This window comes from Erinaceus europaeus, chromosome 19 (assembly GCF_950295315.1).
Source record: "Erinaceus europaeus chromosome 19, mEriEur2.1, whole genome shotgun sequence".
Taxonomy (NCBI): Eukaryota; Metazoa; Chordata; class Mammalia; order Eulipotyphla; family Erinaceidae; genus Erinaceus; species Erinaceus europaeus.
The window spans coordinates 53,267,971-53,285,227 of NC_080180.1; the positions used below are offsets into that span (position 1 = coordinate 53,267,971).

A 17,257-nucleotide genomic window follows, 5' to 3' on the forward strand; every position below is an offset into this window, starting at 1 on the left:
TACAGTCGTTTATACATGCATAACATACAACCCCCACTAGGTCCTCTGCCATTATGTTCCAGGACCTATCTAATATGAGAGCCACATGCTATGACTAGTAAGTACTTAAAATAGTTACTTGGCATTAGATTGCTGTAAGTATAAAGCTTGAATTTCTTGTAATGCAAAAATATAACACCTAATAATGTTATACTAATAAATATTACATAAATTATTTGTACTAATTTTTAATATTTCAATATTGAATTTGCATGTGGTTAAATTATGAATATATTTAAATTATTTTAAATATTTAGATAAAATTAATATCACTTGTTTTAATAACATCAAAAAATTGGCCACTAGAAATATTTTTATCAGCACAGTCTTCCCATCCTTTTTCATCTTTTTTTGACATAAGTATTCTTGAGGGAAATCTAGGTTCATTTTCCTGGTTTAGTCTGTCATTGAGGGTATTACATGTTATGTGTTATGGGTAATGGCTCAAGTTTGGGGGAATCTCTGACCTGATTTCCTACCTTGCGTGTGACATTTGCATTTTTAAAAAAATTATCTTTATTTATTGGATAGACACAGCCAGAAATTGAGACGGTAGGGGAGATAGAGAGGGAGAGAGGAAGAGAGACACCTGTAGCACTGATTAACTACTTGCAAAGCTTTTGCCCTGCAGGTGGGGACCACGGGCTCTAACCCGGGTCCTTGAGCACTGTAACATATGCGCTCAACCTGGTGCGCCACCACACGGTCCCATGACATTTGTATTTTCTTGGCACCTTGTTCATGATAATGGTGATGTCTGACAACCAGAGAAACACAGACACTGACTTTAGCAGAATGTGGACTTTGCCTCAAAATGTTTCTTTAAATTTGTTCTATTTTTTACAGTCTGAATTATTAATGTACTCTAAAAAGATGTGTTAATGTAGGAATGCCTGAAATGCTCTGCACCACTTTGCTAATCATTCACATTCAAGAATCAATTTTCTGAGTGCTGTTAGATCCTAACACTGAAAGTACTAGGAACAGTTGACTTGGCTCACCTTATTTAATTACCCTATGCCCACCCCCTTATATGTCTGTAAACTCTGTGACGATATAGACAAGGACTTATTCTCTGGAATGTACCTCCTCATTAAATACCTAAAATGCTCATCAGACACTTATTTTTAAAAATATTCTTTGCTTATTTATTTTGTATAGAGACAGAAATTGAGAGGAAAGAGAGACACTGGCAGGCATGCTTTACCATTTGTGAAGCTTCCCCTTGCAGGTGGGAAGTGGGGGCTTGAACCTAGGACCTTGCATACTGTAATGTGTGCACTTTACCTAGGTGCGCCACCACCCAACCCCTCAAACATTTCAATTATGTCGGTGGATATATTCATATAAATACATATGAATTATTTGGTTGTCAGAAAAGTCATGACATATTCTTACAGCAAATCACACTAGTTCATTTTTGTAAGTACTAGAGTCATTCTCATCTATGTTATTGCTATGTCATCTGACAGGTGACAGTTCTAGCTTCATTTAAAAAAATTGAGCAATATTCTTGAGGCTTAAAATTTTTACAAGTTGTAGATCGGAGACCAAACTGCATTTTTGCTATATTTTACTTTTTTATTTACACAAAAGGACATGTATCAAGTTTGTGAAAAGTTGCGTAAAATTTGTAGTGACAATGCTCTATAATAACGTTAGTGCCAAAAATGGTTTTCAAAATTCTGTGTTGGTAACCACTGAAATCAGTGATGACAAAATAAAGGCACTGGTCGAATCAACTCCATGTATGTGTAATATTAAAAATTAGTATAATTTATGAAATCTTTACTAGTATTAAATTATTAGGTGTTATATTTTTTCATTACAAGAAATTCAGTTGTGTTTTATACTTACAGCGATCTAACTCCAAGCAATTATTTTAAGTACTTACTAGTCAGATGGATGCAGCTCTCATACTCTCATAGGACAGTTCTATGTTAAAAGAAACCTAGAGGGGGTCAGGCATTGGCGCAGTGGGTTAATGCATGTGGGGCAGAGCGCAGGGATGGGCGTAAGGATCCTGGTTCGAGCCCCTGGCTCTCCACCTGCAGGGGAGTCGCTTCACAGGCAGTGAAGCAGGTCTGCAGGTGTCTATCTTTCTCTCCCCCTCTCTGTCTTCCCCTCCTCTCTCCATTTCTCTCTGTCCTATCCAACAACAGACAACATCAATGATGGCAATAATGATAACCACAGTGAGGCTACAACAACAAGGGCAACAAAAAAGGGGGAAAATGGCCTCCAGGAGCGGTGGAGTCATGGTGTGGGCACTGAGCCCAGCAATAACCCTGGAGGAAAAAAAAAAAAAGAAAGAAACCTAGAGATATATTTGATCCTTGATTAGACCCCGAGTTAAAAAAATTAAAAAGATAGAAAGGATTTTTTAGGGACTACTAGGGGAATTTGCTTAGGATAGTGTATTGGATTGTTTTATTATTTACTGGGTAGACACAGCCAGAAATCGAGAGGGAAGGGGGTGATAGAGACGGAGAGACAGAGAGACACCTGCAACATTGCTTTGCTACTTGCAAAGTATTCCCTCTGCAGGTGGAGATTGGGGCCTCGAGCCTGGGTCCTTGTGCACTATAACATGTGTACTTAACCAGGTGCACCACCACCCAGCTCCTATTTTATATTTTTATTATGCTTTGTGTGTGTGTCTCTTATCAATGTAATAGGAGTAATAGGATGAAATATTTACTGGTGAAATGTTACACTATTTGCAACATTCTTTCAAATGGCCTAGTCACCTAACAAATATACATATACACACAAGTTGTATATGCATGTGTAATTACTACTGTGGATATAAAGTAAAATGAAAGTAATAAGCTTGATTTATTAATTGAAAATTCTCAACAATAAGAATATATTTTCCCGGGGCCAGGCAGTAGTATATACACACAAGTTGTATATGCATGTGTAATTATTACTGTGGATATAAAGTAAAATGAAAGTAATAAGCTTGATTTATTAATTGAAAATTCTCAACAATAAGAATATATTTTCCATGGGCCGGGCAGTAGTACAGCCTATTAAGCACATATAATGCAAAGCCCATGAACAAGTGTAAGAATCCTGATTCAAGCCCCTGGCTCCTCAGCTGCAGGAGGGTTGCTTCACAGGCGGTGAAGCAGGTCTGCAGGTGTCTACATTTCTCTCTCCCTCTCTGTCTTCCCCATCTCTCTCAATTTCTCTCTCTGTTATCCAACAACAACAATAGCAATAACAATACCAAAAAGGGGGAAAAAAAGGGAAAAAATGGCCTCCAGGAGCAGTGTATTTGTGGTGTAAGCACCGAGGCCCAGTGATAACCCTAGAAGCTAAAAAAGATTAAAAAAACCAATATATTTTTAAAACAGATATGGGGCATTATAAAAACAGTATACAGTGTTTTATAAAGTAGCAGTCAAATTTAAAAGTTTTTTTGAGGGGGTTAATGTTTTATAGTGCAATCATGGTCATATGTATACAATTTCATTATAGTAGTATACAATTTCATATGTATACAATTTCATATGTATACAATTTCATTATAGTAGGCCCCCAGAGTTATCTTCCTATTCATCCTCTTACTCCCTTTCCAGAGTTCTTTGCTTTGGTGCAGTATACCATGTTCAGTCCATGATTCACTTTGTGCTCTCCCTCCCCAAAGTTCTTTGCATTGGTGCAATATACCATGTCTAGTCCATGTTTCACTCTGTGCTTTCCCTGCCTGTCCCCACTTTATTAAGCCCACTAATAAGTGAATATTTGAGATCATTTGATATTCTTCCTTCTCTTTTTTTCGCTTCTTCTTCTTCTAGCGTTTGCCCTTCTTCCGTAGCCAGTCAACAGCGTCAGGTTGAGCCTGATGTAAAGTTTCAAGACCTCCTTTGAATCTGGAGAGGTGGCAGTCGTTGACTATGTGGGTCATAGTCTGTCTGTAGCCACAGGGGCAGTTCGGGTCGTCTCTGGCTCCCCAGCGATGGAACATAGCGGCGCCCTGGCCATGGCCTGTTTGATAGCGATTGAGGAGGACCCAATCATAACGTGCTAGGTCAAAGCCGGGTTGACGCTTGCAGGGGTCGCTTATCTCATGCAACATCATATCCTTGAGTTTCATCTAAGAGGATGCAAAGGAGAGAGCCTCATCATTTTTAACAGCTGAGTAGTATTCCATTATATATATAGACAAAATTTTTTCCTCTAGAATTATCGCTGCGGCTCAGTGCCTACACTACAAATCCACTGCTCCTGGTGGCCATTTTCCTCATTTTGTTGCCCTTGTTGTTGTTGTTATTATTGCCATTGCTGTTGTTGGATAGAACAGAGAGAAATCAAGAGAGGGGGGAAGACAAAGAAAGGGAGAGAAAGATAGACACCTGCAGACCTGCCTCACCACCCATGAAGTGACTCCCCTGCAGGTGGGGAGCCGGGGGCTCGAACCAGGATCCTTATGCCAGTCTTTGCACTTTGCACCATGTGCACTTAACCTGCTATATACCATATACCAGGCCCCCATATACCACGATTTTTTTTTAACCACTTATCTGATGTTGAACATCTGGGTTGCTTCCAGGTTCTTGCAGTTACAAACTGTGCTTGAATATAGGTATATAGAGATCTCTTCTGATAAGTGTTTCTGTTTCCTTTGGGTAAATCCCCAGGAGGGGAATTACTGGGTTCTAGGAAAGGTCCATTCCTAGTGTCACAATATGTCTCCAAATTGCTTTTCAGAGTGGTTGGATTATTTTTCACTCCCATCAGCAGTGAAAAAGTGTTCCTTTTTGTCCACATCCTCTCCAACACTTGTTATTCCTGTCTTTTCTGATGTATGACTTTCTCACTGTTATAAAGTGCTATCTCAGTGTTGTCTTATTTGCATTTCTCTGATCAGTGATTTTGAGCACCTTCTCATAGTTTACTTTTTACAATATGATTTTAGATAATTTCAAATTCTTTGCTTAAGGACAGTTAAATCTGAAGCAATCAAATAGTTTTTATAGTCTTATAATTTGTAATAAAATTGATGATAAATTTGGAGGATTGACTGGAGAGTATCATGGCTGGAGGAAGGAGTCTAAATGAGGAAGCTATTAATTAATGTACCAGAGGAGTGGTAGTGTACTTCATGTATTGAGGTCCTGTGAGTCATAATGAATGGAAGGAAATTTTTTAGTTATTTGATCCATTTTAATTATTTTACTTGTTTGGCATTACTTTTTAAAAAAATACTATTAGTGCTATAATAATGATTATCAAGGTTAGACAATAACAGGTACAACCTCATACAGTTCCCACCACCAGAGTTCCCTGTCCACCCCCTCCATTGGAAGCTTCCCTGTTCTTAATTCCTCAGGGAATATGGAACAAAATTCTTTTTTTTAATTTATTTAAGAAATGAGACATTAACAAAACTATAGAATAAAAAGGAATTGTACAGTTCTGCACAATTCCCACAACCCGATCTCTGTATTGCCTAATAACTTCCAGTAGTTTTCTACTGGATTCTTTAGATTTTTCTATGTCTACTATCATATCATCTGCAAATAGTGAGAGTTTGACTTCTTCCCTTCCAATCTGTATTCCTTTGATTTCTTTCTCTTGCTTGATTGCTATGGCAAGAACTTCCAATACTATGTTGAAGAGTAATGGTGATAGCCCTGTCTAGTCCCTGATCTGAGGGGGAATGCTTTCAGCTTCTGTCCATTGAGTATGATGTTGACTATAGGTTTGCTATATATGGATTTCACTATCTTGAGGATTTTCCCGTCTATTCCCATTTTTTGTAGAGTTTTGAGCATGAATGGGTGTTGGATTTTGTCAAAGGCTTTCTCTGTATCTATTGAGATAGTCATGTGGTTTTTGTCTTTGCTTTGATTGATGTGGTGAATGACATTGATAGACTTGCTTATGTTGAACCAGCCTTGCATTCCTGGGATGAATCCTACTTGGTCGTGATGAACAATCTTTTTGATATGCTGCTGTATCTGGTTGGCCAAGATCTTGTTTAATATTTTGGTATCTGTGTTCATCAGAGATATTGGTATGTAGTTTTCCTTTTTTGTTGTGTCCCTATCTGCTTTTGGTATTAGGGTGATGTTGGCTTCATAGAAGGTGGAAGGGAGTGTTCTTGTTTCTTTGATCTTATGGAAAAGCTTTAGGAGTATGGGTATTAACTGTTTCCTGAAGGTTTTGTAGAATTCGTTTGTGAAGCCATGTGGTCCAGGACTTTCGTTGTTGGGGAGATTCTTAATAACAGTTTTGACTTGAAAATAAATGAATAAAGCAAGACATATTTGTATCTTTAGGAATATATATATATATATACACACATATATATATATATATATATATATATATTTGTGTAAAAGCAAGACTATAATTGTAAACATTTAAATTTATAACTTTATTTGCAATAAAGTAATCCTTTTCTAAATAATGCTTTAACTTGTAAACTTCATCACTTCCTTCAAAAATGTATAGTGAATTTGCTCTCTGCTTGTATTCTCTTTTTAAATTTTCTTTATTCATTTATTTATTTTATTAGTAATTTAATAATGATTGACACGATTGTGGTATAAGAGGGGTACACTTCCATACAATTACCACCACCAGAGTTCTGCATCCCCTCCCCTCCATTAGAAGCTTCTTTATCCCTCTGGGAGTATGAACCAGAATTCTTTATGGGGTGCAGAAGATGGGAGGTCTGGGTTCTGTAATTGCTTATCTGCTGGATATGGGCATAGACAGGTCAATCCATACCCCTAATCTGTTTTCCTATCTTTCTCTTATGGGATAGGGCTCTGGGGAGGTGGGGTTCCAGGATACACTGGTGAGACCATCTGCCTAGGCAAGTCAGGTAGGTATTATAAGTAGCACCTGCAACTCAGTGATTAAAAAGCATTAATATATAAAGCAGAGCAATTTGTTTAATAATCAGTAACCTAAAGGCAAGAACATAGAAGATGAAATTTGGGGTCTTCGTGTTGGAAGAAGCTAGGAAGTCTACTTTTGATATATTCCAACGGGCCCATGACTTTATTAATTTTTGCCTGAGCCTGACAGCTCACATGCAGGTGGGCTAGGAATATTGTCTGGGATGATGGTGTCAGTGTTCAGACTAGGACCAGAAAGTTGGATAAGGGCAGAGAGTAGCTCCCAAATCTGGGAAAAGTATATAGATACCATTGACTGCAAACCCCATCTATCTGACCTAGGACCCATGTCTATTCATATTTTCTGCTCGTATTTTCAATTCTCAGCATTCACCTGTAACATTTGCAGGCTATTGTGCAATATTGGTTTCTTTCCCATCGGATTTTATACATATATAGCAACCCTCCTGCCCCGAAAAAAATAAAACATACAAACATTTTACTAGATCTTACTGTTATATTCAGTGCCCATCATTGTCTCTCAAATTACAACAACCTGTAGCATCACTCTAGAATTCACACTATAGTGCTATGCGGTGGTGGTGCGCCTTGTTGAGTGCACACATGACAGTGCAAAAGGACAAGCTCCTAGTCCCTACTTCTGGGGAGAGAAGAAGCTTCACAAGTGGTGAAATAGTGCTGCAGGTCTCTCTCTCTCTCTCTCTCTCTCTCTCTCTCTCTCTCCTCTTAATTTCTCTGTCTTTATCCAAACTAACTAAATAAATGTAAATTTAAAAATACTTAAAAAATTCATACTTTAGATACCTGAATCCCATAGTTCATGACCTTTCACCTGTATATGTTCCTTCTTTACTTTTCTGCTGGGGTTTTCGTTTTTTAGACATCTGTACTTTGAGTATAACAGTTATATTTTATTGATTGTAATACTCTATGCCCCTCTTCTGTAGGAGTTAAAATAGTTATTTCCATTAAGTAAATGCTCCTTGAAAAATAAACAAATAAGCACACTGAATATTACAAGGATTAGAATACAGGCTCAACAAACTACCTGTGTGAATATTGGATCTACACACTGCTAGCTGTTGAACCTTGGAAAAGTTCATCACTATTTTAATTTTCATTTTAAAATGGGGATAACATATAGTACTCAATTTATGTGGTAGTTGTGAGAAACATATAGCTATAAATATATGTACACTTAGCATATTTAAAATATTATTGCAAAATTTCCTTCTTGACTGGGGCAGGGCAATAGAGCAGTGGTAAAGAGTGAGCTTGAAGTCTGAGGGGTATATACATGGATTTGAGCCTCAACTATGTACCTTTTAAATTATGAGCTCTTTGATGAGCTGTTTTACTTGTGTGTAAAGTGATAATCATAGTACTTCTTGTACAGAAAATCCCCTTTCTCTATTCCTCCCTGCCCCTCAAAAAAAACCTGATCTGATATTTACATGAAATTATTTATAGGGAATGCTAGCCAAAGTGTATGTCATACTATAGTAAATAAATATTCTATGTTATAAAATTTAAAACTAAATTGCATAATGAAATTGGCTCTGCTTATTTGTTAGAATTGTGATAGCTACTAATTTTTGAATTGTTCTTAAAATTGAAGATTGCATCTCATAGGTTCTGTTGATCTTTAAGATACCTTTACTGTGTTAAATCTATCTGAACCAGTAGCTAGAAGGTACTTAATTGATACATGAATTAATATATTGTTATGTTTCAAAATACATACTACTAGTTATCTTTATAAAATAGAAAGTGACTGGCATTTTAAATCATGTAAATTTTCTCTTTTGACTCTAAGAACTGTATTTTTTAGAAGCATAGCATTGCTTTTTCAGGATTTTAGTCTTATACTCTTATCAGATGGATAAGATTTTTGGCATACTTAGTGTTCCTATTTACATTCTCTGATGACTGCTAAATTATTTAAAAATAACAGATCCTTCTGTATGAACTAAGCCTTATGGTGATAATGCTGATAGTGATGTTGAAATGTACAAATGAGACTGTTTATATTCATTGGTATATGCTGTTGCAGACATTTCTCTAGGAGCTATCTCCCTTCTGATATATGCACTTCATTTTCTCTATACTTTCCGTCCTAAATATTAGTAATTGCAGAACATCTAGGAGCATGGGGTGAAAGAAAAAAAAATGCTCTCAAATGTGTATTTAGAGTATCATTTGCTAGTATTTTTTGAAAAATATTTTAGTACTAGTTATTAAAAAACTGTGATTTGCAATTTAATTCAAAAGATGCACTTGGAACTGGAAAACTTACAGTATGCAATTAAGGATTTTTTTTTGTTCCTTAAATTCTAGGACAAATGAGACTGGGTAAACTAGTGGCTGATATTGAGGCAGTGAGTAAAAATATAGAAGAAGAAGAAAGGATACATCACTATGAGAAATTCAGGTAATATATAACAATTTATTCAACTTTGTAATATTTCCTGACCAATTGTCATGGCTTAAAAATTCTATTAACATCCCTGGCATGAAAAATTTATCCTTATGTTTAAGTCCCTCAAAGCATATCAATTATCAAAATTTTAGTTTTCAGTTCAATTAACTTTTGAACTGGAGGATGTCTAAGTAGTTAAGCAAACCATCTGGGTTTTACAGTGCATAAGCTCAAATCCAATTTGTGGCTTTCTTGAGAAAAATGCCATATTTTATGATAATATTTCATGACTTTGGAATTTTAATGACTCATCCATAGCAATTATGGAGCAGAGTTAAACTATGATTTTTCTTTTTAAATTTAATTAAAGTTAGTATTTTTCTAACAGAAGGTAAGACTGGTCCTACAGAGCATAGTTTGAAGGTGGGAATTTTGAGTATTGCTTTAATTCTGGAAATATGTCAGGAGATGTGTCAGTTATCTGAAGTATTTACTATATAATATCCTTACCTTCAGTATAACATAATTGTGCATACAATTGTTGGACCTAAATATGTATAGAAACTATCAGGGCCCTTCATCATATTCTACAAAATGTTTTTACATGTAGGGTATAGATCTTGCTATGTTTTATTATGTTTTCCAGTGATTTTTATGTTAATTAATAAAATTGTTAGAAATTTGAAATATTTGACACAGTTAATAGGCAATATAAACTTCAGAAGATATAGATACATATATATGTGTGTATATATATATATATATATATATATATATATAACTGTATAGAAGATTCATGATCAAAAGTTGCAACTTATAATAATTTTGTGGAGTAGAAGATCTGTATAGCTTTAATACTGAGTATTTCTTTAAATCCATGCTAAGTGAAGATATGCATTGGTTTTCATTACAATGAGAGAACATATTTTTTGGGGGAATTTATCAGCTGTAAAAAATTTCCTTTCTGTCTCTACTTAATTTAAGCCTAAACCCTACTTGGTCTAGCAAAATGGCAGCTATTGAAACAGTGATTGGTAAAGCAGTAAAAACACACAGCTTTGATTTCCTTGCTCTTTTTTTTTTTTTTTTTCATTTTATTGGGTAGGACAGAGAGGAATTGAGGGGGGGGGGGTAGGTAGAGAGGAAGAGAGAAAGACAGGCACCCGAAGACCTAATTCACCACTTGTAAAGCTTCTCTTTTACAGGTAGGAAGCAGTGAGCTTGAACCTGGATCCTTGTGTGGGTCCTTGCGCTTAGTACTATGTGTGCTTAACTGGGTGCACCACCACTGGGCCCTTCTTTCCATTTCTTTGTATCTTCTTCTACTTCCTTAAATAGTGACTCATAGTTTTCAGTATACAAGTCTTTCACCTCCTAGGTATTTTATTGATATTTCTGCTGTAGTGAATTCTTTCCTGGAGATATATCCTAAGAAATCAAACACACCCATCCAAAAAGATCTGTGTATACTTATGTTCATAGCAGCACAGTTTGCAATAGCCCAAACCTGGGAGCAACCCAGGTGTGCAACAACTGGTGAGTGAGTGAAAAAGTTGTAGTATATATACACAATGGAATACTAATCAGCTATTAAGAATGATGAATTTGCTTTCTTCACCTCATCTTGGATGTACCTTAAAGTAATCACCTTAAGTGAGGTAAACCAGAAAGAGAAAGATGAATATGGGATTATCTCATCATAAACAGAAACTGAGAAATACAACAGAAGTGGAAACAGAAAGCAGGCTCCATGAGTGGTGAAGTAAGCCTTGGGTCTCTCTTTCTCCCTCTTTCTTTCTTTCCTTCCTTTTTTTCTCCCCTTCCCTTCCCTTCCTTTTTGTTGTTGTTATCGGACAGGAGAGGGGTCCTTGTGTTTAGCGCTATGTGTACTTAACCTGTCTGGGCCCCCTTTTTCGCCATCCCCCCTCTTTCATTTGCTACCAGGGTTATCGCTGGGGCTTAGTGCCAGTGGGTTTAAGTGCTAAGTACTAATATTGGTGGCTCCTTTTTCCTTTTTCTATTTTTTTTTATTAGATAGGACAGAGAGAAATTGATAGAGGATGGGGAGATGGAGAGGAGGAAAGACACCTGCAGACCTGCTTCACCGTTCATGAAGTGGACTCCCTGCAGTGGGGAATGGGTGTTTTGAACCCGGGTCCTTGTGTTTTGTAATATGTGCACTTTGATCAGTTGTGCCACAGCCCAACCCCTCACACCACAGCCCAGCCCTTCAATTTCTCTTTTACCTATCAAATGAAAGAGGGAAAAAATAAAAGGAAGGCGTGGATTTGTCATACACGCACTGAGCCCAAGTGCTAACCTTTGTGGCAAAATGAAGAAACAAACAAAACAGTAATAACAACAAAGAACCCTAATAGACACCTGGGAAACAATTTGTATATAATATTCTTACTATTCCCTTGAAGGTTGCTTGAAAAATACTAACTTCTGGCAGTTGAGCGGTAGTGCAGCAGGTTAAGTGCAGGTGGCGCAAAGCCCAAGGTTCGAGCCCCTAACTCCCTACCTTCAGGGGCATTGCTTCATAAGCGGTGAAGCAGGTCTGCAGATGTCTTTCTTTTTCTCCCCTCTCTGTCTTCCCCTCCTCTCTCCATTTCTCTCCGCCCTATCCAACAACAATGACATTAATAACTACATCAATAAAACAAGGGCAACAAAAGGGAATAAATAAATATTAAAAAATACTAACTTCAAGATGATACATAACATTTTCAGATAGGCTATAAATATGGACCTAATAAAAACTTTCCTTGCTCAAAATATGAAGAAATAGAGTATTCATTCCTGCAGGGGGAAAGCTTCACGAGTGGTGAAGCAGGGCTGCAGGTGTCTCTCTCCCTTCCTATCTGGCCCTCCTCTCTCAATTTCTTTCCGTTTCTATCCAAGAATAAATAGTAATAAAAAGTCTTCAAAATGTAAAAAAAAAGAAAACTTATAGAATATTTTACCTATGTGTGTGTGTGTGTGTGGGGGGTGTCTGGCAGTATTGTACCAGGTTAAGTGCACATAGTGCGAAGCTCAAGGTCTAATCAGGGATCCCAGTTCGAGCCACCTGTTTCCCACCTGCAAGGTGGTCACTTCACAAGCAGTGAAACAGGTCTGCAGGTGTGTATCTTCCTCTTTCTGTCTTCCCCATCTCTCTCAATTTTCTCTGTCCTATCCAGCAGCAGCAACATCAGTGGAAAAAAGATGGCCGCCAGGACCAGTGGATTCATAGTGTAGGCACTGAGCCCAAACCATAACTCTGGAGGCAAAAAAAAAAAAAGTGTGATTTCTTCTTCTTTTTCAATTTCTATGTGACTTGCAGAAGGAAAACAAAATTGAATATTATTGTGCTTTTAGATTTATGGCTAAGAAAGTGAAGTTCTTCATTGCATCTTCGAACCACTAAAACCTCTTAACTTTCTGTTTTAGGAGCAGAGTTTTGGATGCCTACCCCAACAAACTTAACTTGCCCTTGAAGTCCATGACCTCCTTTTCTGTGTGGAACCTGATAGGAAGTGGTGAGTTTCATTGTGTAAGAATTGGTAGCAAAACAGTGATATTAATTATTTTGCATTCATTTGAAATGCAAACTCAGCAGCTATTACTAAACATATTTTCTTTTATATCTCACTTGAAATATTGCCAAAGCTAAATAGATTTAAAAAACAAATACTAATAACACATTTACAATCATATTATTTAAAGTTGGAGAAAGAATTTAAAAAATATATATGAATATTGAAGGTACTAGGGAATTATGAAGACAAATTTTTGTGATTTTAAAAAGTTTCTCTACAGTTGAACTGTTGTTTTAGAAAATACACAATTCAACAAAAAATATAGATGATTTTTAAAAGTACCTAAAGTATAATCAAGAAATTTTCTGTAACTTGGTAAACTAGTTGAAGACCTTGGGGGCTAATGATTCAAAGAAACTACTCTGTAGTTTTTTTTCTCTCTCTCTTTTCTTTTTCACTTTTTACTAATTTTCTTGAGCTTCAGGCTGTCATTAAAAGAAAACTCTTATAGAGAGGAATTAATCATGGAAGTTATTTTTTTTCTTTTTTTTTTATTTAAGAAGGGAGACATTAACAAAACCTTAGAATAAGAGGGGTACAATTCCTCACAATTCCCATAACCCGATCTCCATATCCCATCCCCTCCCCCGATAGCCTTCCCATTCTCTATCTCTCTCGGAGTATGGATCCAGGGTCATTGTGGGTTGCAGAGGGTGGAAGGTCTGGCTTCTGTAATTGCTTCCCCGCTGAACATGGACGTTGACTGGTCGGTCCATACTCCCAGTCTGCCTCTCTCTTTCCCTAGTAGGGTGGGGCTCTGTGGAAGCAGAGCTCCAGTGCACATTGATGGGGTCATCTGTCCAGGGGAGTCTGGTCAGCATCTTGCTGTTATCCGGAACCTGGTGACTGAAAAGAGAGTTAACATACAAAGCCAAACAAATTGTTGAACAATCATGGACCTAAAGACTGGAATAGTGCAGATGAAGTGTTGGGGGGGGGGGGCTGCTCACTGCAAACTCTAGTGTACTTCTGCTTTCAGGTATATATTTTTCCCTAGTTTATGGGCATGGGTGAACCTATGCTCTATCTCAGGGGACCTGGACTATATCTAGGTTTGGGGACTTTATTGGGGAGTGGACCACCTGGAATGGAATTAGAGAATGCTATGAAAGGAAAGGTCTCACCCGAGTGATGAAGCTGAAGGATTGTCATTCCACACCTGAAATCTCTGGTCACAGTCTGAAGTGAAGCATGTTGGGGTGGCACTCGTTGTGTTGATTAGGTTGTGATCCACGGATGCAATATTATTTGATTTGAATTGAAAGAAGCATGCAGAAAAGTGGGCCCCACCCTAAGGTTCCAGGACTGGGGGAAATATAGGCTCTATAGTGGAAATGTGAGGTTCCTGTTGTCTTAGGGTTCAAGAAGACAATGGATAGTTATTTTTATTGTCACATTATTTGGTGATAGGGTTAACTTTGGAAAGTCCCTTTGTTAGGGTTTGGGGTATAATACCCAGCATCTTGTATATAGCTGTGCTACTGGTTGCTTCTGTTCTCCCTGGTCTAGGCTTTTGAGAGAGTCAACATATCAAAGACTCAGCCTACGTATTAAAAAGACTCAGTTCTTTGTATATTTTGGTGATTAGTCTCTTGTCTGATGTTTGGCATGTGAAGATCTTCTCCCATTCTGTGAGGGTTCTCTTTGTTTGTGTGATAGTTTCTTTGGCTGTGCAGAAGCTTTTCAATTTGATGTAGTTGAAATTACTATTATTTTTTAAATTTTCAGAATAAAATCCTTGTTTTTTCATGTTACAACTGCATAAAATTTCCTTTCTCAAGTTGTATTTTATAGCTTTGGATTATTATAGAAGAAATTGAATCATTGATTCTTATATGGAAGGCAGCTATGCTCACCACTATAGCAGCAAGTGTACAATCATTGAGTCTTATGCAACACATTTTCATTAATCCAACCTATATTCATCATACCATTAATATATGTAAATGCCTATTCCAGAATCTTAAAGCTGCTCAATAGGTCTGTTTTAACACTTTGATTGTTATATTGATTCACAGATAAAGGTTTGGTCAGATATTGAAGCCTAAGGGTAGCAGAATAATGTGTAGGTCTCAATTCTTTCTGGAGTTAAATATACATGTGAAGTGAATACATTTAAAAAAATCTCACAAGGTATAGGTAGTATGGTTTTAATAGATAATAATCTTGAAAATTGACAACCCTCATAACTGTGGTTTAAAGTCCTTAAATAACTCAAACTAAAAACTATATTAATTCCATGATATTTAGAATTGTTGGCATCATGTAAGGGTTGTTGAGTGCCTCTTTTTGAAAAAAAATATTTTATTAGTGATTTAATGTTGATTTACAAAATTACATGTCAGTGGGGGTATAATTGCATACTGTTCACACCACCAGAGTTTTGAATCCCCAGTCCCTCCATTGCAAGCCACACCAGTTCTCCTAAGGTTGCAGACATGGGTTAACTATCATCTCTAAAACTCTGTTTACCTTTGTACAGAATTGCCCCTTTTTCTTCCAGGTCCCATTCTCTCTCCCCCTCTAAGCCACATATAACACTATTACTACATATAAATGTCCCTGCCTTTTTTCACTTTCTGTCTATGTCCAGATTAAGCTGGAGTGCAGAGCCTTCTTATCTCCTCTTATCACTTCTCCCCCATTGGGAGTATGAATCAAAATTATTTTGGGGGTGCAAAAGGTAGGTGTTCTGTCTTCTATAATTGCTTCTCTGCTAGACATGGCTATGGGCAGGTCAATCCATACCCCTAGCCTGTTTCTATCTTTCCCTAGTGGGGTAGTGCTCTGGAGAGTCAAGGTTCCAGGACACATTGGTGAAGTAATCTGCCCAGAGAAGTCAGGATGGAATCATGATAGTGTCTGCATGTTGGTGGCTGGAAGGTGGTAGGGTATGGAGTAAAACAAAATGGTTAATAAACAGGAATCAAAAAGTAGGAACAGAGCAAATGAGATTAGGGATCTTAGGGTGGAAGAAGAATGACTCTTTTTCAAAATGACCTCAGATAAATCATGTCTTCTCTTAAGAATCTTAATTCATTAAGGGTTCAATAATTATTCTGGCTTTAGTCTGAATATAGAAATTTAAGCCTTTTTTTGACATATGTTGAATTTACAGTACAGGGATTTGGCCATTGTTTAGTGCTAAACAAAGGATAGGAAAGCATTCTAAAATGGTTGTTGAGAGCTGGCAAGATAGCTCATTTGACTCTTGCTTTGTCATGCATATGATTTTGATTCAAGTCTGACCACTGCTCAGAGGGAAGCTTTAGTGCTGTGGTGTCCTTTTTTCTAACTCTGTCTTTCTATCTGAAAACATTGGCTTGGAATGATACAACCCCAGTGATGACCAAAATGAATTAATACATGAGTAAATAAATAAATAATTGTGAGAATACTAGTTAGTTACAGCCTTATGGAAGGATGGCAGGATTGACAGTCAACTCCCTGATATGCTTTTATGATTTTATAAAAATCCTACTTGAACAAAAAAAAATCTAGTGAAATAATTGAAATATTTTATTTTATTAGTGATTTAATAGTGATTGACAAGATTATGGGATAAGAGGGGTACAGTTCCACACAGCTCATACTACCAGTTACATATCCCCTTCCCTCCACTGAAAGCTTCCTTATTCTCTATCCTTTTAAGAGTATGGACCAAAGATTTTTATGGGGTACACAAGGGGGGTGGTATGGCTTCTGCAATTGCTCCTCCACTGGAAATGGGTGTTGACAGGTTGATCCATCCCCCCAGCCTGTTTCTATCTTTTCCTAGTGGGGTAGGGCTCTGGGGAGGTGGAGTTCCAGGGTACATTGGTAAGGTCCTTAGCCCAGGGAAGTCAGTTTGGTGTCATGGTAGCAGTTGCAACTTGGTGGCTGAAAAGCATTAAGATATAAAGCAGAACAAATTGCTTAATAAGCAGGAATCTAAAGGTAAGAATATGGCAGGTGAGATTTGGGGTCTTCATATTTTTAAATTTTTTATTATTATATTTATTTTCCCTTTGTTGCCCTTGTTGTTTTTACTGTTGCTGTTGTTATTGATGTTGTCATTGTTGGATAGGACAGAGAGAAATGAAGAGAGGAGGGGAGGAAAGAGAGAGGGAGAGAAAGACAAACATCTGCAGACCTGTTTCACCACTTGTGAAGCGACGCCCCTGCAGGTGGGGGAGCCAGGGGCTCAAACCGGAATCCTAACACCTGTCCTGAGCTTTGCGCCACCTGTGCTTAACTGCTGCGCTACCACCCGACTCCCTTGGGGTCTTCATATTGAAAGAAGCTAGGAAGTGTATTTTAGGTATATTCCAAGAGGCCCATGACTTTACTATTTTTGC

General features: G+C 37.3%; 1 protein-coding gene across 2 annotated transcripts in view; it reads left to right on the forward strand.

Annotated features, from left to right (window-relative positions):
- Positions 1–17,257, forward strand: part of IQCM (IQ motif containing M) — a 322,044-nt gene that overhangs the window by 65,715 nt on the left and 239,072 nt on the right. For both annotated transcript variants that reach the window (XM_060178975.1, XM_060178973.1), the window contains exons 5-6: positions 9,258–9,351; positions 12,772–12,860. In XM_060178975.1, coding sequence (XP_060034958.1) covers positions 9,258–9,351; positions 12,772–12,860 — 183 coding nt within the window. The remainder of the gene's footprint in view (positions 1–9,257; positions 9,352–12,771; positions 12,861–17,257) is intronic.